The sequence below is a fragment of the Nuphar pumila genome, chromosome 12 (assembly GCF_984573655.1).
Source record: "Nuphar pumila chromosome 12, dmNupPumi1.hap1.1, whole genome shotgun sequence".
Classification (NCBI taxonomy): Eukaryota; Viridiplantae; Streptophyta; class Magnoliopsida; order Nymphaeales; family Nymphaeaceae; genus Nuphar; species Nuphar pumila.
Genome location: NC_143260.1, coordinates 35,382,226 through 35,406,348, shown reverse-complemented (window position 1 = coordinate 35,406,348; position 24,123 = coordinate 35,382,226). Strand labels below are relative to the sequence as shown.

Genomic DNA, 24,123 nt, shown 5'->3' with positions numbered 1-24,123 from the left:
GTTGGGCATATCTCGTAGGAATCTTCATATATACATCCTCATGTAAATCTCCATGTAGAAACACATTTTGAACATCCATTTGACAAAGTACCCAATTGTGAGCAGCCGCAACTGCGAGTAAAGTTTTTACTCTGACCATCTTCGTAGGAAAAAAGTCTCATTATAGTCAAGGCCCACTTGTTGTGAGTATTCTTTGGTGATCAACCGTGCATTATACAGTTCGACCGACCCATCAGATTTATGTTTCACTTTATATACCCACTTACAACTGATGGGTTTCACATTGTAAGGTAAAGTGGTGATGGTTCAAGTATTATTCTCTTGCAAATCACATATTTCACAGTGCATAGCATCCTGCCAAACTTTATACTGAACCACTACTTCAAAAGTATCAGGTTCATGAGTAGAAACAATAGAGGATAGAAAGAATAATGTTTATTTGAATTTTTTTTTAAGGAGACAAACATTGATAATGGAAAATGAGTACTTAGCTTAGACCCTTGTGTTGAATACATGTTCGGGCTTGGTGAAGAAATCAACGAGCAGTAGAATTCTTGTAACCATGTATTGGGTTTTCTTGGTCGAGATGATTTTCTAAGGCCACTCTCGAAAGAAGTATGAAAGATGTGGGTTCAATGCTATTAAGGTTTTCATTCATGATTTTTGGTTGAAGCTCCATGGAAGAATCCAGAGTTTCATGGGTAAGCACTTTAGGTACTGGATCTTGTAACGGGTGTGATATGGTAACGGTTCCTTGATCTTCGGCATAATCTATAGGCTTAGGCAACACAGTTTCATCCTTCTTTTCTTCAATAGATTTATAAGAGAATATGTTTTCATGAAAAATCACATATCTACTGATAAAACTTTGATGGTTTAATAAATTGTACACCTTATATGCCTTTTGCACTTTTGAATATCCAAGAAATACACAACGCCGGGCTCTCGAGTCAAATTTGCTTTTATTTTGGCATGTGTCGGTTGCATAACATAATGAACCATAAGATGTTTATAATTTGGTCTTTTATGAAATAGTTTTTCAAAAGGCATTTTCCCCTCAAGTTTAGGTGTTAGTGTTTGATTGATTAAATAGGCTGCGACTAAAACACACTCACACCAAAACCGTATAGGTAAGTTTGATTGAAATCAAAGAGCTCAAGCCACTTCAAGAGATGTTGATGTTTACGATCAACTACCTCATTCTGTTGGGGAGTGTAAATACAACTATGTTGATATACCACACCATTATTTTTGAAAAAATCTTGAATCTCATGAGAAAAAAATTCAGACCCATTATTGAAATGAAGGATCTTGACTTGTTTAAGAAATTGGGTCTTGACAAGATTAAAAAAATCTTTTATAAGGGCAAAAGTTTCATACTTGTGTCTCATAAGAAAAACCCAGGTTGTTCTTATAAAATAATTCGCTATGCTTAAAAAATAGTGTTCACCAGACAAAGTGGACTTCGAATAGGGTCCCCATATATCACAATGAATCATATCAAAAGTACTTTCTATATTAATCCCACTCAAAGGAAATTTCAATCTGGTTTCTTTGGCTTTATGACAGGGATCACAATAATGAGATTCATCAAATTCAAAAATTAAATCCAAATGTGATTTTACTAATTTCATTCTTAAAGATGAGGGATGTTCGAATCATCTATGTCATAGTTCATGATTGGTTCTGGTGGTAAGACAAGCTTGGATATTATTGTCTGGTTATAGGAAATACAACATTTTTCTTTCTTCACCTTGTCCAGTCATCATATTTGATTTCATGTCCTGAATGACATAAAAATTAGGATAGAAAGTTATTGAACAATTCAGAGATTTAGTCAATTGACTCACTGATAGTAAATTCATTTTGAATAAAGGAATACTGAGAACATGATCCATGCTAAACTGGGAAAGAAAAATTAAACCTTGATGTGACACAAGAATATGTTTACTATTAGGTAATGAAACATGTATATTGCATGAAAAAAGATTATGAAAATCAAGAAATTTGGTTCCCATATATTGACTGACACCAGAGTAAATTACCCAAACATGATTAGAAGAAACCGTGAGTGGAGAAATCATACCTGCAAAGTTAATAGACGTAAGCTGATTTTTTACAAGTGACATGATTTTATGATACTCGTCCATAGTGAATGCGAGAGAAATATTACTTAACCCATCACTTTTACCAGTAACGCTATGAGTATCCGTTGAAGTGGCCTGGAGGTCATTGCAAAAAGAAGTTGCAACAGTGCTAGGTTTAAAATTCGGGTCATATAACCGATGACCTGGAGGATAGCCTATAAACTTGAAACATTTTTCTTTGAAGTGACCGACTCCATTGCAATAACTACACACAGATCGATTTTGCCGACTATTTCTAAATTTTTGAAATCGGGCTGCCGATTCTCGTCTAACCTCATTTGATGGTTCACAACTGGGGGTATTACCATAGGGTATGGCTAAAGCCGTACCTGATTGACCATTAACCAACATCGTGAACCTAGTTTCACGCTGTTTTTCTTCTTGGAGTACCAGTGTATATACCTTAGTCACATTTGATAAGGGTTCAAGTAAGAAAATTTGTTCTCTGATTGCATTATAAGAATCATTCAACCCCCATCAAGAAATGAATAACCATTTTTCTTTGTGTTTGATCAGAAAACGTTTTCATTTAGCCACATTTGCACATTGGTACTTGAGAGTACGAACTAAGTTCATCCCATAAAGATTTTGTTTTGATGAAATAAGTAGCAACTGACATTGTTTCTTGTTGCAGACGACAAATAGAACTTTGGATCTGATAGATCCGTGGTGCCAGACTTTGAGTATACATTTTTTGTAGATCTCTCCACACTTCATGGGCAGTGGTGGAGTAGATTATACTGTCGGCAATATCCTTACTTACCAAATTCAGAATCTAGGATAATATCGTATTATTAGAGCGGACCCAGGATGGGTGATCAACCGTTCCTTCTTCAGGTTCTGTAATAGAGCCGTCAATAAAATCAAGTTTATTTTTTTGCACTAAGAGTCATCATCATGGTTCTACTCCAAGTGCCATAGTTATCTTTGGTCAATTGTTGAGAAACCGAGAACGTTGCCAGGATTATCAGAGCAATGAATGAAAAAGAGACTAAAAGTATCCTTGAATGACATATCCTTCAAACTTTCTCCTTCTTGCATCATTGACATGATGTGATTAACAAAATCTCAGCCTTGGTGATGTCTCTCTGATACCATGTGAAATTCGACACACAAAGGGAAGAGAAGATAGAGGGAAAACATTTTTTTCATATATTCCATACAGCATACATGGGTATTTATAAATGTGAAAAATGTAAAACGCGTACAAGTAAAAGACGTACAAGAAGATAAGATAACTATACACAGTTATCTTGAACTCTTTGATATTGCCGACAATTCCATACTCTTTATAGTCAGAACTCTATTCTGACGAGAGCTCTGATAATCCAATATTATTAACAATGAGAGTTCTGATAATTTGATATAATGAGTTTTGATAATTCGATATTCTTAACAGTCAGGTCCGGTCTGATCTAGAACAACAAGATTGCAAAACCTTCATCTTGGATCCAACCCATTTGCATCATTGATGGGCGAGACTGCCCAGTTGAATATTGAAGCCAACAATAGGCCTTGAGTTACCGGCTGATTCAATCTTCAAAGAGTGGGACCATAGTGCTAATGTATCACATAGCAAGTGGAGGAGCTATTTATGATTGGACGCATACTGCTGTATTCGAGTAGAATGATTGCATCTCTACTTATCTCCATTACTCCATACTCCTTTTGGGCATTCTTTTGCTGAGCAAAGTTGAAAAGTATGGGGATATAACCAACCTCTTATTTATGTGAGAGCCCACTTTGGAACTTTTTCTCATCCTTCTCTCCTTTGGTGGGTGAAGCACTTGGGAAAATGAGCACCATTTAACTTTTAGGCTTCAAAGTGCAGGACTAAACCTTTCAAGTTCCCAATATCACAACCCAGTGGACTCTCCAAAATCATACAGATTTGGATTCTAAATACGCCCCATCTTTATGGACATATGCATAAAGCTCCCCACCTTCCACAAGGCTGACCGTGGTTAAGTGATCATGGGGCCTGGTTAAACTTACCAAATTGTTAACTAGCACTTATCCCCACCCAAAATGGAGTTGTTAGAAATAAAGATTGCCACAAAAGAAGCATAGCTGAGAGATTGATGCACCTTCAATCCCGAAGATGCGGAAAAATTCTTACCTTACCCTACTACACAGGAAAAAGAAGGGGAAGCAAGAAAATAAAAAAATTACAGAAAAAAAAATAAGATTCAATTATCCATCTCTCCAACTCAGAAACCCCCTATAATGAGTACTTACAGAAAAACAATGAGAAATCCTAAGTTTATTTTAGATCTAAGATAGATCCATTACGTTGAAAAGATCCAAATATAAATAAAAACCCAAACTGACCCGAGCTGCATGCTGCTCCGCTCCTGCATCAGAAATCAACCTTGGTGGTTGGAAGTCTGCTCAACGATGGGCTCACTTGGTCTTATAAAACATGCTTCTTGTATTAGAGACAAGCTTATTTGATGAGCTCGTCATACTTAACAAGCCAAGCCTGAACAAGCCTTGCTCAGCTCAGTTTTGGTTGTGCACTTCACAAATTTAAAGCATATTATTATCACATGACAATGTACGGCTTGCATGCAAGAGGTTGAGAGTTCAACTCGTATAAGAAAAGGAAGACTCTTCATAGAATGAGACACCATTATGGAGGCGAATGGAGGAGCTACATTATCGGATACAGTAGGGTAGATGAAGTCCTTTGTGCCAGTTTGTGTCTGCCTAAGCTGAATCCATCTGGACAATGACCCGGACCTACAAAATGTAGGTGACCAATATACAACCATTTTTCAAGTGTGGAGATTGATCCCATGCTTCATGCTGTTTATCGATGAAAATAGGATGCAACTGCACCTTGGATTACAAACAAGTTCCACGTCTCGAATATATAGTGATGAACAATCATCAAGCTAGTGATCATCCTGGGTTGGAACAACCAGTATGTGTGCGGTGCAACAGATCAACAAAATACATTTACAGAATCCTTCACAAATAAATTTTGAAAAAATGAAAGCTGGACTGCTCCATCTGGATGTGGCAAGCTTATTTAAATTGGCAAACTTCCTGAAATAATGGTCTGAAACCCTTAATTCAAGTTGTATAATAAAGCACTAAGAGTATGTAAGGAATAAATACAGTTTTACATGACAAACTGGGCAGACAATATAGTGACTTGTGCGTAGAGTTTTTGGGTCCTCCAGTGGAGGATGCAAGCTCTCAAGAGCAAGTCATGTTTTAAAACAGCAAAAAGGAAATTTCAGCAAAAATCTGAGTGTTCAGAAAATGATCAGGCATAAACACATTATAATATTTTGGAAAAATACTTCTAATTTCCAGACAAAATTCTGTACATATGATCTTAACAAGGATAAAAAAGAAGGAATAAAACGAGCAGAGGGAAGCGTACACCTCTTTGCTTGCAGCATAATACATTGGATCTATCTCAGGCCATCAGATCCACCACTCAACTCTTGGATAATTTTGCTTGGATCAGTTTCTCTAAAATAGCAGGTTCAAGAGGAATTGGATCGAGACAACGTTCTGCAGCTGCCACACAAACCTGTAAATTTCAAACAAGAAATTCGATCATGAATTAAATTTCTCAGAAGACCCCTTTTTGCCAAACAAAAGCAAAAAAGATGTCATTCATGAATTCACTTTGGGAGAGAGAGACTCAGAATAACTGATGCAGCCGGCTCCAATGGAACACATCATGATTGGGCCAGTCATAACAAAGTCGAAATATAACAGAACTCAAGAGATACCAGTAAAATATCCCCAACCACTGAAAGACCAAATTAAAAAAATGCTTATAATATTCAAATTAGTTAACCTGATCCAATTCTTTTTTGGGTATTTCTATCCTACTATTTCAATTAAACTTAACCTTTAGAATTTGCCCTCAAAAGTCACATAAAATGTATAACTAGACAGAACAAATCCACATGAAATATCCCACAGCTGTTATCATTATTTTCAGGAGGGAAACCATTTCTCGACCAGCTTCAGTTTCACAAATAAGTGTTAAAGGCTGTTTGCTGCCACGTGCAGAGTAGTGAAGTCTTTCCTTCAAAATCACCTTTATCTTTTCTGCTGATTTCAGAATACCCTTAAATTTTTCACAACTGCAGCATGAAACAGACACTTGACACTTTAATTCTATCTGAGAGTGTATCACTGATCTTTTCAGAAATTGCAGTGAAGAGACGCCAGTGTATAGACAGATCACAACTTTCATCTATCATAGCCGGCAGCAAAGTCATTGGTTGCATGCACAAAAGCACATGTATATAACTGTTGGATATAACTAGAAAAATTAATGAAAAGAAATTCAATGTTTGGCATATTTACATTTATCCACCTAACGAATTGAATATCACTTTTACCCACTCGGGTGAAACAAATCTCTCTCAAACAGCTGCCCACTGGCAGTGAGCGATATGAACCGTTAAGAGGCATATAGAATTACTCTTTTACCCCTTATCTAAAACCTGTTTTGACTTTTGACCTTCCTTTTCCAACAAAACATCAGTTTCTAGACTCTTTGGGTAGTTGCTGACCGTCAGAAAAAAGGTCATTGTTTTCTGGAAAGCTCTCTCTCTCTCTCTCTCATGTAAAAGACATTTTAGGGGTTAGGTGACTGGTTTTTCTCCTTCTTTCATTGGTTTGTTTTAAAAAAAATACATGAGGGAGAATCCCAATCTGAGAGTCATAAACTGAAATGGGGATAGAAAACGGGTAGTAGAAAGCACTTCCACTCCCATGTCTTTGTATTTGTGTACAGAAGAGAATAAGGGGTTGCTTTGAAGGTCTGTTGCTGATGAGTGATGATAAATTGGTGAGCTCCCTTGGCAGCAAGAGAGAGAGAGAGAGAGAGAGAGAGAGAGAGAGAGAGTTGAGTCTTTCTAAGATGGGTAATGACAGCAATGGTGGGGAGGAAAAACTGAAAGGGGGACGTGAGGAAAATGGTGATTGAAGTTAACAGGGGGATAACTGAGGGCCAAATTTATCACTAACCCACATGTTCAACTAGGCTTAACCCAACGGTGGTGTGCTAGAGCAGCTATTTGATAATTACCTGTAAATATTAGGCGAGTAAATGTCATATTCAAAAGGTTAGGTGGGTAAAACATAAATATACCAAACATTGAGCACCTCTTTGTAAAATTTCTAGATATTATCTATCTTTTGGGATTCTTTGGTGCAGGACCTCAAGTTCACAGTTCATGAAGCTCAGAATTTCAATCAAGTACCTCATCAAGCAGGAAATCAATAGCTGCATCATCATCAGCAACTTCCTTAAGAGCAGCCCTCAGGAACTGTATATCCAACTGAATTTGCTGAAATCCACTCCTATTAAATGTTTGGAGTCGTACAAACTGTTGAAAGCTTTTCAAGCAAAGTTTCACAATGGTTGAGATCACCGACTCCTGTCAATATAGAGCAAAAGCATTCATTTTCTCCCAAACATACCCATGTTGGCAAACACATTCAAATCAATTAGACAATTACCTGTGTATACTCAACTTTTGTGAAGATCTCCATCTTTTGCTTTAAGAGCTTAGCAAGATGGTTCTCAAGCAGTTGGCTTCGAACTTGATGTGTATTTGTTCGATTGATTTTCTCATCACGAAGTGGATTACTGCGAGAGGAATTTGTGCTCCCAGCGCTGTCAGAGCGATGATGTTTTGGGGTGGAGCTACGAATTAAAACCTGTTTGACTTCATTCCCTGCAGCTTGCAGCTGAGAATAGGAAAATATATTGTGAACAAACATTAGCATGCATCTGCTTGTGAAAATATCTTCAAGACTAAAGCTATGTGCACAAGGGCACTATATTCTCAATAGACAAATATGTGCACAAAGGCAAGACGAACACTCACAAAAGAGTACACATGCACAAAGGCATGAAAAAATAAATAACGAATTTATTGAATGGAAGAGAGAACCTTTACAAAAAGGACGATCTTTACAAGGAGGATAACTCCATTATTTATAGGCAAAATGGGACCCAAGAAGGGGCTCCATATAGACTCTGGAGCCCCTCCAATGGTCACATTTATGACCGTTGGAGGGGTCCAACGCCTATATGATGGACCCCTCCAACCTCCAAAAATAAAGAAAAGAAAAAAGAAAAAGAAGAAAAAGGCATATTCAGTTTTGAATATGCTTATTACAAGTGAAATGACAGTTTTACCCTTAGAGGATATTACAAAAAGAAAAGTAATATATATAGATAGATAGATAGATAGATACATGTACATATATATGAAATCTTAAATTGGTCTATCTTACCTGCGCGAAAAGATAAATTTTGAATGCACCTACTGATTGCTCATTAATGAGATAAACACCTATGGTTTCTAAGAGCAACGTATATGATAATGACTTGGTAACCCATCTTCAATCTTCATTATGTTACTGTAGTGCATGAAAACCTGAATGCATTTCATTTCTCATAATATTAATACAACTATATTATAAAAGAAGAATGTCCTCCATCTAAGTAACTTAAACTTAAAGAGCATACAATTAAATTTACCTCTTGAAGAAGCAAATCCACAAACATATGCACTTCTCTGGGCTCCTTATGCTGTGAAATTGTCCATTACAAAGTCATAAATGCCAAGACATGCCAACTTTTCCTGCTTTGACTAGATAAAACAAATTGAAGGATTTCAGTTACCTTGATCCAGTTCGGTGTGGTAATCCTCTTTTTCAGAAGCACTGAAATTTTTGGGGTTTTCATATTGACATACTGCAGGAAAATGACAAAGGAAACAGAGATCTTGAACAATGGAAAAATGTTTCATAACACATTAATTGGACAAATGTCAGACATGCCAAGGCTTAAAAAACTGGTTGCAAGGATATAATCACACACACACACACACATGTTTACAAAGATAAAGTGTATCAAACTAAGTCACACGGACTCGGCTAAAAGGTCGATGCACCCACGTCGCCCGTACCCAACAGGGGTGTGGACACGGACACGGGGCGGACACGATCAACCAAGTGTCGGACTTGGTCAATGCACCCGGGCCGAGTCCGTTCACATTTTGGACTCGGTCAACTTTGACCGAGTCTATTTTTGTCTATTTTTTAGGGCAAAAGACGTATAAAAACTAAAAAAAATGATCTTTATATATATATATATATATATATATTTAAAAAAAAAATATATATATATATATATATATATATATTTAAAAATATATATATATATATATATTTAAAAATATATATATATATAGTCGAGTCTTATTATTGTTATATATATATATAGTCGTGTCCCCTAATGGGCACAACTTTGACTGAGTCTTATTATTGTTATATATATATATATTAAAAAAAATATACATACATATATATAGCCGTGTCCCCGTGTCCAAAATTTTTGAAATTGCTCCGCACCCGTGTCACACCCGTACCCGCACCCATGTGACATAGGTATCAAACTAGTGAAAGAATGCATGAGAAACTGATAGTCAAATACAGTACTCACACAAAAGTTTAGAGGGGTTGTGAAACTAGCAATATAATCCATAAAAGGCCAAACTGGGTAGTAGTATTTTATTCTGCATTTTATACTTGATGATTCAAATTATCTATGGTTATGTTAAATTGTATAGGTATACTATACATATGTATATATAGATATATATTATCATATATATATATTTTTAACATGTATACCTTTTTTGTAAAGGTCATGCCCATCAGGGGCATTTTGGTCTTTTCCACTTGTAATAGGTGTTGTCCTGTGGGAACAACTTTTTTACACTTTATTTTTGTATTTTTCTGTTTTGTGCAGGGGCTCTATGGTCAAAATGACCATAGAGTCGTTGGGGCTCCCAACGGTAATAAATATGACCGTTGGAGGGCTCCCAACGACTCTATTGGGAGCCCCTCTTCGCACTTATACTCTATAAATAGGGATCTTTGGTCCTCATTTATTTCATGCTTTTCTCCAAGCATTCTTATCAATAAAAGATATATTTTTTATGTTCTTGTGTTCCTATTTGACTCTTTATAGTCATTATATGCACTTTGTGCTTGTGCAGTACTTTAGTGCTCTTATATTGTCCCTTAGTTGGACTTGTGCCATGCCATAGGGATTCGGGAAACAAGGTGCCGCACCCGCATCGACACGACGCGATGCGACTCGGGTGAGGCACCGGATGTGATCAAGCCGACCCTAGGTGCAGTCATAATTGTCCATAACTAGACCCGAAAAAAAATGATGAAAGGGGGCTGAGCAAGGGATTAGAGCAAATCTCCTTCCCATTGACCTCGACGCCTCTCCCCTTCTCCTCCGACGGACGATAGTTGCACTTTTGACTGCTCCTCCTCCGACGGACGACAATTGTCGACCTGAGCTCTCCCCTCTCCCTCCGGCGACTGCAAGGTATGTTTGACTCTCAATCTCTCTGTCTCCCTCTCTAGGTTCAGCTCCTAGCACTGCTGGGTTCTGCGCTGTTGAACCCAGCCATGTTAGGCTGGGTTCTGCTCTGTCGAACACAACCTTGCTGGGCTGGGTTCGACTCCCAGCCTAGGGCTGTCGAACTCAGCCCTATTAGGTTGGGTTCGGCTCCTAGCCCTGGGATGTCGAACCCAACCCAGTTTGGCTCCTATACCTAGGTTGTCAAACACATCCCTTCTGGGTATACTTCCTTAAGTTTACGCAACTTATTTGAGAAATGCTGAGAGAAGTTGACAAAGATGAGCCTATGCTTCACAAAGTTTATAAAATATGGGATAATATGATTGAAAAAATGCAAGTTGTAGTTTCAAACATGAGAGAAAAAATCCTGCATTGGATGATTCAGAATTTTTTAATCATATACATTCAATTTTATTCAGAAGATGAGATAAGAGTAACACTCATTTGTATTGCATGGCACATTCTCTCAATCCCAAATAATATGTAAAGTGACAGAAAGGTGGTGTTGGTCGTGTCCCTCTAAATTTAGACCCAGAGCTATCAAGGCATAGAAATATGTGTATGGCAAGACTTTATCGAGAATCACATATTCTAAATCAAGTCACACAAGAGTTTGAAAAATTTTCATCTTCGAGGTTATAGGACAGACATTAATAGCAAGAGAGGAGGAAAATATAGATCCTATCACATGTTGGTCAACATATGGATCAAAAACACCTTTTCTCCAACGTCTTGCATTGAGATTGTTATTCCAGCCGGATAGTTCATCTTGTTGTGAAAGAAATTAGAGCACATATGCTCAAATCCACAACATGAAGATAAACAAACTCACCAGCAAGCATGTAGAGGATTTAGTCTATGCTCATTCCAATCTTTGACTCCTTTCGCGAACCAATGAGGAATACATGTACTAATTGCTTCCTTAGTTATTTGACTTTCTTAGTTTCTTCATTTAAATATGAAGTATTTAACATTTTAAAATTTTAATTGTAATGCAGACAAGGATCATCCAAATTTTGAGATGTAAATCCAGAGGAGTGTGACTTAGAGGGAGAGAATGATTTCAAGTTTTCAACATTATAAACATGGACTTATCTAAGCCTACTCTTCCTTCTTATGATGAATTTGATGAATGAAGCAAAAAATTATTAGGATCATTACCCTATCGTCATATTCATTGTCCATGATATACTTTTGATATGTAATTATGCATCATTTGCTTCTTTTATTAGTATAATTTACTTCTTTTGTGTTTTACTTGTTTGAATGTTTTCATAATATATTTAGGTTGATTTAATTGTGGTGTTAGTTTTTATTGATGAAGAATAAAATTGTAGATTGTTAATTTGATTTATTGCGTGCATAATGAATTGATGATATGATAATGATTTTTTATTCCATTAGTGTTACTGTTAACTGTTAAAAATTTTATATATATATATATATATATATATATATATATATATATATATATATAGTGCTGCACCCCCGCACCCAAGTTTTTTTAAAGTGCTGCATTGCTGTACCCGCACCCGCACTTTGGTTTTGTAATTCCGCATACTTCATTACAATATACTACATGTGTATATATATACATATATGTGTAATATATACTTATTTTTTAACTGATTTGTATATGTAATAGGTTATGCCCATTAGAAGCATTTTGGTCTTTTCACTGCTATGTAATAGGTGGTGCCCATTAGGGGCACTTTTGTACATTTTTTTTTACTTTTTTTGTTCTAGCCATTGGGCTAGTTGGCTAGCCCCTCTTGTGGTTTGTATTCCTTATAAATATGGGATCTCTCCCATATTGATGTTAAGCTTTTCTTAAGCATTATTAGTGAATAAATTTATATTTTTTATGTTGTTTCGCTCTCTTGTGCTTGCCCATTAGTGGCTATTGTGAGTGTATTTAAAAATCTTGTATTTTCCCTCAAGTGGCTTGTGTATTGTCCCTTGGTGGACTAGTGCTTGTGCGCATTATTTTGTTTCTTGATTGCACTCAGTGGTCTTGTAATTGTACTCTCTTGTTTCATTACAGGTTATAGTGTTAGACAAAATTAACTATAAAAATAGCATTTCAACCCTAGAGGAAATTCCATTATCTACATCCTTCAACATAACCATGATCTCTTCATACAGTACAGAATGTTCCTTTCACTGTGCCCTCCCCAAGAAGTTGGTCAAATTCGTAAGCTGTCAACAGGGCTGTCATTTCATATTATGCAGTTTGGAATCCACAGTATTCTTAAAAAAATGATGAATATATCTTTCGGTTACATAACTCGTGTCATTAGGAATACCCTCTATATTTAGAAATTAAGACTTGGTCCATTAATATAATCATAGTTATTATATTGTAAATAAGAAGTTTCGGTTGCATTATCTGAAAGATCCTTGCTTTTATGACATCTTTTCCATGCTTATGAAATTATGAACTTTGAAACTAGATGCATTATAAACTTCATAAAATAAAGAGTCTAAAAAGAAACTAAATCCTACAAGGTGCAAAAGCTTATCGCCAGCAGAATGGAATATTCTGCAGATCTCTGTAGGTGTAAATGCAGGTCCATCTTCATAGCCTCTAATGCTACCACCAGAAAAGTAAGCAGCTATTTCCTGCATATTCACAAACAATAGATAGGAGGATGAAGGGTAAAAACAAAAAATCAATTAAGCTTTGCAGCAGAAATAAATGAGAACACTCTGCAGAACCACAACAGAACGACCAAAAAAGATGAGGTATCTTCTTGCCTCAGTGATTCTAGGAATTGCACTTTGTTCTATGAAAACTGAGAGCTGGGCTAGTACAAGAACTAGTCCAGTAAACACTTTGTCTCCTTGTATACCATCAGGTAGATTCTGATCCATATGTTTGCCATCAGAGAACAGAATGAAACGGTCATGAAGTGTTTTAAAGAAGTCCTGAAATCCTTCTTGCACCCAATCAATGACAGAGTCTCTTAGCTTTGCCAGTAATTCAAGGTTCTTTTCCAGGAGCTGGCGGAAGTCCTGCAAAAGAGTAATCTCAAAATTGTGAAGCTGAAGGGAAAGATGAACAATGTTCAGAAAAACACTGCAAAAATAAATAAAATATTCACTTCGCATGGATGTGGGTGCTAGCACATTAGAATTTTTTCAAAAGAATGGTACTTGTGAATGGTGGCTCATGTGTGTGTGCATGCATGTGCATATGTGCGGACGTTTGTAAGTATCCAACAGTATCAGCATCTACACAGATAGGACTGTCAACCTATCTCACATGGCATGGCTGAATGGACATGGAGCATGCTGATTTTCAGACTAGTACATAAGGGGACAAAACATGGGAATAAATTAGGGTATCCCTGTGACAGTTGAAAACAGGTCAAATATGGTCAGATATCCAACCAACCAAGTTCTTAGGCTTGCAGTTGCTTGCAAAGCCTTCCTACCTTTTAACATAGGATTGCATTGTATTCCCTCTCCCTCTCAAGTACATGACAAGCTCATATGAAGAAAAAAAGTTGCTATACTACCCATGTTATACCTTTTCTTTTTTATAGGAAAGCTGGGAGACAAGCTTTGGGATTCGAACTTGAGACCCCTTGGTTATGAGAGTGCGACTGAACCATCCAGCCTTCAACTCTTTAACCCCACAATATTACAGCTAACAAAGATTGGTTCAACCATGAAACATTTAGCTCTCAGCCAGTCTCATCATGCTTACCATGAACCGTGTCTAATTCATTCATGTTCAGGTTCGTGTAAACACAATCTGTAGGCAAAGTGGCACCTAAGATAATTATATCTAAAATATCTTTAAAACTTGCACAGACTGTGGTCTCCGCTTGTGCCCTTTCATTTCTTCCAATTAAGGTTCTCTTGCAGCAATACTTGCAATCACAACCATTCATGTCATTAGGACACGTAGAACAAAGATATAAGTCAACATCCAAGAAAAGATACAAAAAGTGATTGTGCACTTGGCATTGACATAGAATCATCAGTGAGTGACTAAGCTACTCATCAAAGTAATGGATAATTAGTCATTGGTACTCATTTTTCCAAGCCATTGCTTGCCTATAGATTAATATCGATTTTCGAAGAGAAACATTAAATGGTCCCCAAAAAGATTAGTTTGTTACAGACGAAATTGAATCCGTGGAGAAAGAAAATCCAAGTGCCGCACAATCAAATCAAGTTGACAAAAGGCATTAATAGTTCAACCTCTTATTTCAGATAACTAACTAGAGGGAGGGGAAAAAATCAAAATAGAGAGAAAAAAAGGTACCAGTAGGAGATCCATGCTGCCTTGCATTACAGCCTTTTTGCTACTCTCCAGAGCAATCTGTAGTGATTTGTCTTGTACCGAGTCTTTTTCTTTACTACCCATTCTAGTAAGGGCATCTGCCAATGAAACTAAATACTTTAGCTTTGTTTGTCAACTAGACTCTTCTTACAAATCTAGAAAAACTAAGTTTTAACATGAGTAAAAACCATAGTCACAAATATCGGTATCGGCTATATCTCGGCGAGGCTATTTCTCACGATATTATAAGTTTGGCTATAAATCTTGGGAATTAAAAAAATAAAAATATATAAAAATAATGAAATGTAGTGTGATATTACGTGCAAAAAAAAAGGCATTATTGTGTTTCCATTTTGCTGTTTCTATTAAGCACAACTCGATCATTTCTCATAGAGATAGAATGTAACATAAATTAGCATATTCTAGAAAGATGTTATTATGCTCATATAACATAATCTACATAGACTTATCCAGTCATTCCCTTGTGAAAGGAATCTGCAGACAGTTAAAATATGCATATATGTATATATATACTTCATCATGAACTCTCTTTTCTTTGTTGTATATCCAAAAACCCGATAGAGGTATTTTGGTAATTTTCCTGTACCATTTTTATTTTTAGGATTTTTCTTTTATTTATTTTTTATTCTTTTTACTTTTTTCCTTTTTTCCTTTTATTGCATCATGTAAAAGGACTGCATGGGGCCCCACCCATCTAGTCGTTGGGGCCCCAACGATCATTAATATGACCGTTGGGGCTCCCAACGACTAGAAGAGAGCCCCATGGGGTCCCTCTCCTTTTTGTTTTTCATCCTCTATAAATAGAGGACTCTTCCTCTTGTAATATATGGCTTTTCAAGCCCTCGTTCAATAAAGTTCATATTTTTTATGTGTTGCCTCTTTGAAGGCTTCTTGTGTTGTCCCTTAGTGGACTATTTCTATATTCCCCATTGTGGGTTTGTGTTTGTCCATTCATTGGACCGTGTGAATGCATTAAGCATTCTTGTTATACCTTTCCGCATACTTCCTTACATGGTATTAGAGCGAGGTTGTGATCGAGTTGTGCTTTGATGCATCAGGAAGCGTGTTATTCAAGAAATTTTAAGAAAAATGGTGAAGTATTCATTTTTCTCTCTTTTCTTTCTTAAAGTTATTCGGTATGCATTCTTTTTCCTTAAGTATCATGCATTATGAAGAAATATCTACTCCCTTGATCATTTATATGTATGTGTTTTCTTTGTCGTTATGTTTCTTTAAATCAAAATGTATTTTGCACATTTAGTGTTTGTGTTACTTGATGCTTCATTGAACCTTTGGTTTTTTGTATGTTTTTTGAAAAATTTTAAATGATAATTTTTAAAATCGGTGAACTTGTTTTTTGAAAAATTAGATATATGAATGCTCAAAAACTTGATTTAATGGGTCAGTAAAAATTTATGACCATTGGAGCTTTGAATTTATATTTTATGCCTAACTTTGTTTATAAGCATATCGTTTATATGAATGGTAAGTCTTTCAAGAAAGTTATGTTGAGATTAAAACTTTTGTGAGATATGTAGTGTAAAACTATTGATCACATACTCTTCTACACTCTCATCATATTTGTTGTTTCGTATTGAAGGTGCGTGCTTATCCACTAAAAAATCTTATATGTGGCTTCTTGTGTGTTTTTCGTAAAAATTCTTGACATATATATCTATGAAAAATTCCTTATTAAGTTTTAATTCCCTTTAACAAGGCTTACCTAATGCGTCATTTCATATGAGCAATATTTGTTTGGAAAAGTTTTTTTTTTATGACGCATGTTAAATTAAGATTAGTTCTCTATTAAAAGAATGATCTTGTATTACTATCATATGAAATATGGTTATTTTCTTTGCATCTTTATGCTCTTAAAGATTCTTCAATTCGATTGTTGCATAATTGTCTTCAAGAGTTTGTCTCATTGTAAAATTTATAGATTTTATTAATGCTTGTTGCATAATTATGAGTTGGTTCTAACTTTTTAAGTCATATGATTTTGATAAACTTATGAGTTTTTTGAATTTTTCCTCAATAAATATTTGATTTTCTAGATTTGTGCCTTGGTGCAATTTTATGTTGTAGTAATAAGATTGTTTGTGAGTATCTTTTATAGATACATTTGTGGATTTCCTTTTTTTCTTACATGATATCTTTCAAAGATTCACTAATATTTGTGAACCTTTGTGGTTCTTTTGAGATTGGTTGTGAGTATCATTTGAAGTTTCAATTGTGGACTTCATGATTTTTCACATGAGATTTTCAAACTTCATAATCTTACCACCTTTATTAAGAATGCCTATATTGGCCTAAATTTATTATTTTCAAGATTATTGTCATTCGACATCGTGTATTGCATAAAATTGCACATATTATCATTTGGTGTGCATATAATTGTACTTTATATCTATCATAGTTAAGGCTTGATTTGACTCTTGGATTATTCCAAATCTGTTCTTACACATGACATTGCTTAATATTTCATGTTGTGTTTAATGCATAATAAGACTTTTTTGGTATAAATGACTTCATTTTGAAGAATTGATTATGTTAAGCATGAGCCGTGTTTATGCAAAATTGTTGTCATAAGGCATATTGTTGTGCATGTGATTGATTATCCACCATTATTGGATCATTGATTTGATTTTTTTCAAATTGGCTCTCTTTAAAAAAAAATCACCTACTTGGAAAATGATTTCCATAAGTGTTTGTTGCCTTCTTATTGATTCCTTTTTGGCCTTATTATTGTTATATCAAAGATGTTTATTGAGGTGAGTTATGGGCACCTCGGTTTAGGCCAGTTTTGGTTGTCACATCTGGTTTGACTCAAACTGACTGTTTTATGTTCTCTGATTATGAGTGTGTGGTATCACTCGATTTCTCTTTGGCCATTGATTTTACTATGGATGCTCTTTATTATGAGTACCTGTGGTGGATATATATTGTTTTTGAAACCATAGTGTTTCAAAATATGTTTAAAATTATCAATTTTATTTGCATTAGTGTTTGTCATTATAAGTCTTCTTACCTCAATTGACTTTCTCCTTTTATGCCTCTTATCTAAATGTCACCTTAGACAAGAAATGTTGTTCACACCTTTGTGTGTATTTTTAGTCCATTGTTGGCTTTGTTATCTTGTTCTAGTCGCTGAACATACTTGATTTTGAGTGTCATTATATGTAGACAAGAGATGTTTGTTCACACTTTTGTGTGTGACTTTTAGCCCATGGATGGTTGTTGTACTCTTGTTCTAGTCGCTGATACACTCGTTTCAAGTATCATTATATTTAGACAAGAGGTGTTTATACATACCTTCGTGTGTATTTGGCCCTTTAGTGACATTATATTTATGTTCTTGATCTAGTCGCTTATACACTTGATTTGTGGGTTTTGGAGGTCTAATGAGGTGATTGCTTGTAGTGGATGAACTATTGTTGAGATTTGCAAAATTTTATATTTATGGAAATTCTTAATTTGGTTTTGATTTACATTTATCATATGGGATTTCGTTCTAAATGATTTTTTAATCCTTACTACTTGTGTCTTCCTTACATAGAAAAATATTTATCAATAAAAGTTCATATCATTGATATGCATATTTAAAATTCACTTTTTACGTTTGGCCTCTTTGTGAGAAATTAGTACTTGTATGCACATTATCTCTTTTTGAGGTATTTTCATATGACATGCCTCTTTGTGGAGTTGGCATCCCTCGTATACATAGTCTCTTTATAGACATTTTCACATGTTTTCTCCTTTGTGTCTTGTGCCTGGGTGCACATATCTTTCTTTAAGAATATAACGAGTTTATTAAATTGTGTTTAAGTCAGATTCTTAGAAAACTACTATTTCTTCTAAAAACATTTTGTATGCATAAGTAATTATCTTGTCTTAATGAATAATGTTTTTTTTAAATAAGATAATTATGATTTTCTTAATGATATTTTCACATAATGCTCAATTGAAATGTAAATATATTATGTACTTGGAGCTCTTTTGTTTGTTCCACGGGATCTTAAAGATGAGATGAAAGAAGTACCTATGATAGGTCATGGAAGGTGCTTGGGGATGATCATTAAAGACAGTTAAAGGCTGACATTTGCAAAATTCTTTCATGGGCTATAAAAATGACGACTTTTATTGAAGACTTGGAATCCTTTCTTTGTATCTTCAAACTTTCCATTATCCCCACGTAAAGTGTGAGGGAGATTGTTAAAATATGCATATATTATATATATACATATACTTATATATATATATATATATATATACATTCGTATATATGTATATAAGTATATATATACATATATATATATAATTATATACTTCATCAAGAACTCTCTTTTCTTTTTTGTACATCCAAAAACCCAATAGGGGTATTTTGGTAATTTATCTGTGCCATTTTTATTTTTAGGATTTTCTTTTATTTCTTTTTTATTTCTTTTTTATTCTTTTTTATTCTTTTTACTTTTTTATTTTTTCCTTTTATTGCATCATGTAAAAGGATTGCATGGGGCCCCAACGGTCATTAATATGATTGTTGGGGCTCCCAACGACTAGAAGAGAGCCTCATGTGGTCCCTCTACTTTTTGTTTTTCATCCTTTATAAATAGAGGGCTCTTCCTCTTGTAACATATGGCTTTTCAAGCCCTCGTTCAATAAAATTCATATTTTTTATGTGTTGCCTCTTTGAAGGCTTCTTGTGTTGTCCCTTAGTGGACTATTTCTATATTCCCCATTGTGGATTTGTGTTTGTCCATTCATTGGACCGTGTGAATGCATTAAGCATTCTTATTATAGCTTTTCACATACTTCCTTAGACAACATAAGAGATTCCATCATGTCCAAATAAACAATTTTTATTTTGTGAAATTTCCTAGACCTGGCAAAAGTTGAATCTATACTTTGTGTTGAAATGACTTGTGTAAGTGTTTGGAATGTATGTAAGGAGATTTAGGCTCCTAGTAATGGTATGAGAAAGTATATTGCCAATTGCTATAAAATTCCTAGCAAGAATACATATACCGGGTACTTGTAATGAAGTAAGCGAAAATACAAATATTGAGTGTAGAACACTTATAGGTCCAACAATGGACAAGAAACAAAGAGAGAAAATAAACACTTTAAGTGCACACATATAAATCCACAAAGGGATAATGCCAAAAGGCAAAAAACATAAATATTATTGAGAATGAAAGAGAGAGAACTACTTACAAATGAAGGGGGTACACTCCTATATATACTTACAAGAAAAAGGAGAGGGAGCCCTTGGGAGCTCCCCACACTTGGAGTCGTTGGGGAGCTCTCAACGGTCATATTTATGACCGTTGGGGGCCCCAACGACTCCAATGGTGGGGTCTCTAAGGTACTTCAAAAGGAAAGAATAAAAAAGATAAAAAATATAAAGAAAAATAAGTTTTTTCTAATAAACACCTTATTGTATAAGTGAAAAAACCAAAATACCCCTATCGGGCAATACATCGAAATTACAGAATTTTATATATATATATATATATATATATATATATATATATATATATATATATATATATAACACTCTCCTTGAAACTTTACGGAAAAAGAACCAAAAGTTTGCTAAGAAGAAAAAAAAAACGAGTAGGAAGAGCTTTGGTGAAGAAGTCAGCCAATTGATACTCCGAGGTGACATATGGTAAAGTGATAGTTCCTCTTAAATATTCATCACGAACAAAATGACAATCTATCTCAATATGTTTGGTGCGCTCATGAAAAGTATGATTGCTTTGCATTTTTATTGTCACAGCACATCTTCGATGGAGTTGAGATGATGATAACCATATCACTGAGAAGACTTTTAAGCCACACAATCTCCATTGTTGTAGTAGCCATGGCACGATATTTAGCTTTGGTTGAGGATAGAGATATCTTTTGTTGTTTTTTACACCTCCAGAAAATTAGCGAATGTCCTAAAAAAATACAAAAACCAGTAGTTGGGATTCTATCATTGGGATTACCTCCCCAATTAGCATAAGTATAAGGAGTTAAATCAAAAGTTGAGGAAGAGAAAAAGAAAAGCTCTTTTGAAATGGTGTTTTTAATATATCGCACAATCCTCATTATTGTTTTTTTTTCTTGTATGAAAAAATATTTATCGATAAAAGTTCATGCATTTCATTGATTATATATATAGGTATATTTGGACCTCTATAACTAAATCACTCTAAGATGTGTGAGTTATGGTTCTAATTGATTATCGTGCCCATATTGTGGTACGCATAAATTTAATTAACTCATCGTTTATTGATAAAATTAGTTGTCTCTTCATTATTGTTTCATGTGTATTGAACATGCTTTAACTATATGATGCATATACGTGTATTAGCATGAAGTTAATTAGCTCTTTCTAATCCGTTTTGTAAAAGTTCTCTAATTCATTCAATAAACTTGTTCTTTATTTTTCATGCTTTTGTGCATGTGTACTCCTTTGAGAGTGTTCTTCTTGCCTTTGTGGGCATTTTGGTCTACTAAGAATCTAGTGCCTTTGAGCGAATAGTTTTAGTCTTGAAGACACTTTCACATGGTGCATGAACAATGCTTCTTAAGCATTTTTGTGATAAATAAAGATTAATTTATTTTATTTGTGTTCTTCCGTTTATACTCTTTTATAGGTTTTGTTTGAAGTGTCTCTAATAGACATTGTTTTGAGAGATTCATATGTATTTTGGAAGACCACCATTTCATTTAAGATAATTCTTTATGCATAATTGTATCTTTCCTTTATTAATCACGTCCTTTAAATAATCAAATCTTCTTATGATCAATGTTATGGTTTCTTGAAAAAACAAGTACATTATGATTTAATCTTTGAGAGATACTCCTCTTGTCTTTCTTAATATCTAATGATTCGAAAAACTATTACTATTTTGTTTAAACCATTCTATTCTTGCTTCAAAATATATTATTGTTAAAATATTGCAACTCTTGGGCTAAAATATTTTTCATGTGTACTTGGAGTCTTCTTTTGGTTTGTTTTTTCTCTACAGGTTCTTAAAGATATGATATCTTTGATACAACATGGAGATAGCCAGTGAAGGTGCTTGGAGATGATCACCAATGAAGGCATTTGAAGACTTATATTTGCAAAATCCTCTGATATGCCATAAAGATGGAGATTTCTCTTGAAAACTTAGATTCCTTTTCTTGATTCTTTTCGTATTTCCAAACTTTCAAGATAGCTTTCCCCGTAAAGTTTGAGGCAGGGTGTTAAAATATATGTATATATATATATATAATATACCCGATAGGGGTAGTCTTGTCAATATACCTGATAGGGATATTTTAGTCTTTTTACATAGTTGTTTCTAGAAACAACTATTTTAATTAGGTAGATTATTTTTTGTATTTTTCTTTTTTTATTTTTTTTTCTCTTTTTTTGTATATGCATTGGGGGCTCCCAATGACTCCACGTGGGAGCCCCCAATGGCCTCTCATGTGTTCCCTTATGTGTATAAATAGGGGCCTTCACCCCATGTATATGTTATGCCTTTTTTAAGGCTCAATTCAATAAATATTCTATTTTATTTTTCATGCTTGTGTAGCCTTTTTAGGCTTTCATATTGTCTCTTTGTGGACTTCTTTTTTTATTGCCATAGTGCTTGTCCATTACTGGACTTTGTGAATGCTTGCACATTCTTGGGTTGCACCTCCACCTATTTCCTTACAACAATGCCTTTTTTAATTTTAAAATTTTTTCATTTAAATTCAACCAGGAGGGGGTTCCATGTAAACTTCCTCATCAAGAACGCCATTTAGAAAAACATTTTTAACATCTAATTGATAAATAGGCCATTTTTTAATAGATGCAATGGCCATGAGAGCTCAAACACTTGTTATTCGAGCAATCGGAGCAAAGGTTTCATCATAATCTATCCAATAAACTTGCATACCCTTTGGCAACTAACCTTGCCTTGTATCTTTCTAACGACCCATCACTTTTGGTTTTTACTTTAAACACCCGTTTACATCCTATAGATTTCCTACCTAGGGGAGGATTAACTATTTTCCATGTGTTGGTTTTCTTAAGAGCATTAAGTTCAAAATACATAGCTTCATTCCAATGATAATATTGTGACATCATTATAAGGAGATGATTCATAATAAGAGTGAAGGGTTATTAAGCATGCTCTAAAATTTGGAGAAAATGAGTAATAGGATACAAATCTACTTGCTGCATTAGAAATATGATTTGATTTTCTAGGTTGAGACTCTTCTAAATATATGTTTTGAGAGAATTTGTCAAAAGCACATGGATGATTATCTTTTCCTCGTCTAGTATACACGTGTATTACTTCATATATGTTCATTTAAATTCTCACGTTGATTACTATCCTTATTATCAAGAGAATGTTCATTATTATTAGAACCATTGTCAAAAGACTCAAAAACCTCAATAGGGTTAGACTTATCATTTCTTGGTAATAAATCAAATAGAAATGAATAATCAATATTTTCTCTTGATTCTTTACTCTCAAACCCATTTTCATTTTCAAGAAAAGTAACATCCTTCAAAATATAAAGTTTGTTATTTATTGGGTTAAAACATCGGTATTCTTTTTTATTTTCTTCATAGCCTAAGAAAACACACTCAATGGCTTTTGGAGAAAGTTTATCATTTTTATGAGTAAGAACATAACACCTACAATCAAAGATTCTTAGTCCTTTAAAATCCAAAGTCATTTTAAAAAGTTTTTCAAATGAAGAACATTGTTTAATGAAATTGAAGGAGTTTTATTAATTAAGTTGAAGTTAGAACGGCTTCGGCCCAATTTTTTTTTGGAATATTCTTGAAAATTAAAAGAGTCATAGTGATTTCTATTGTATGTCTATGTTTTTTCCGCTAAGTCATTTTGTTGCGGAGTTTTAGAACAAGACCTTTGATGACAAATTTCATTTTGTTTTAAGTAATTTTGAAAATCATTAGACATATATTCTCCTCTCGAATGTGATCTTAGAATAGAAAGATTGCTTAGGAATTGACACTTAATCATTATATGAAATTCTTTAAAGAGAAGACATCAGATTTATGATTTAGAAAATAAATCCATGTGTATCTACTGAAATCATCAACAAAAATCACATAATATGAGAAACCTCCTTTTGATATGATAGATGAGGGATTTCATACATCCAAATGAACTAATTCAAAAGGCCGTGTAGACACAAAAGTTCTTTGGGGAAAGGGAATTGCT

The 24,123-nt window shown here is 34.5% G+C and overlaps 1 protein-coding gene across 3 annotated transcripts in view; it reads right to left on the bottom strand.

The window, feature by feature from the left end:
• Positions 1–4,931: 4,931 nt before the first annotated feature.
• The window catches only part of LOC149820666 (vacuolar protein sorting-associated protein 51 homolog), a 59,026-nt gene continuing 39,834 nt past the window's right edge, over positions 4,932–24,123 (bottom strand). For all 3 annotated transcript variants that reach the window (XM_089983446.1, XM_089983447.1, XM_089983448.1), the window contains 8 exons: positions 14,858–14,973; positions 13,339–13,596; positions 13,087–13,203; positions 8,821–8,892; positions 8,677–8,727; positions 7,647–7,877; positions 7,388–7,564; positions 4,932–5,694 (listed from right to left, as the gene is read on the bottom strand). In XM_089983446.1, coding sequence (XP_089839572.1) covers positions 5,599–5,694; positions 7,388–7,564; positions 7,647–7,877; positions 8,677–8,727; positions 8,821–8,892; positions 13,087–13,203; positions 13,339–13,596; positions 14,858–14,973 — 1,118 coding nt within the window. In that variant the 3' untranslated portion in view covers positions 4,932–5,598. The remainder of the gene's footprint in view (positions 5,695–7,387; positions 7,565–7,646; positions 7,878–8,676; positions 8,728–8,820; positions 8,893–13,086; positions 13,204–13,338; positions 13,597–14,857; positions 14,974–24,123) is intronic.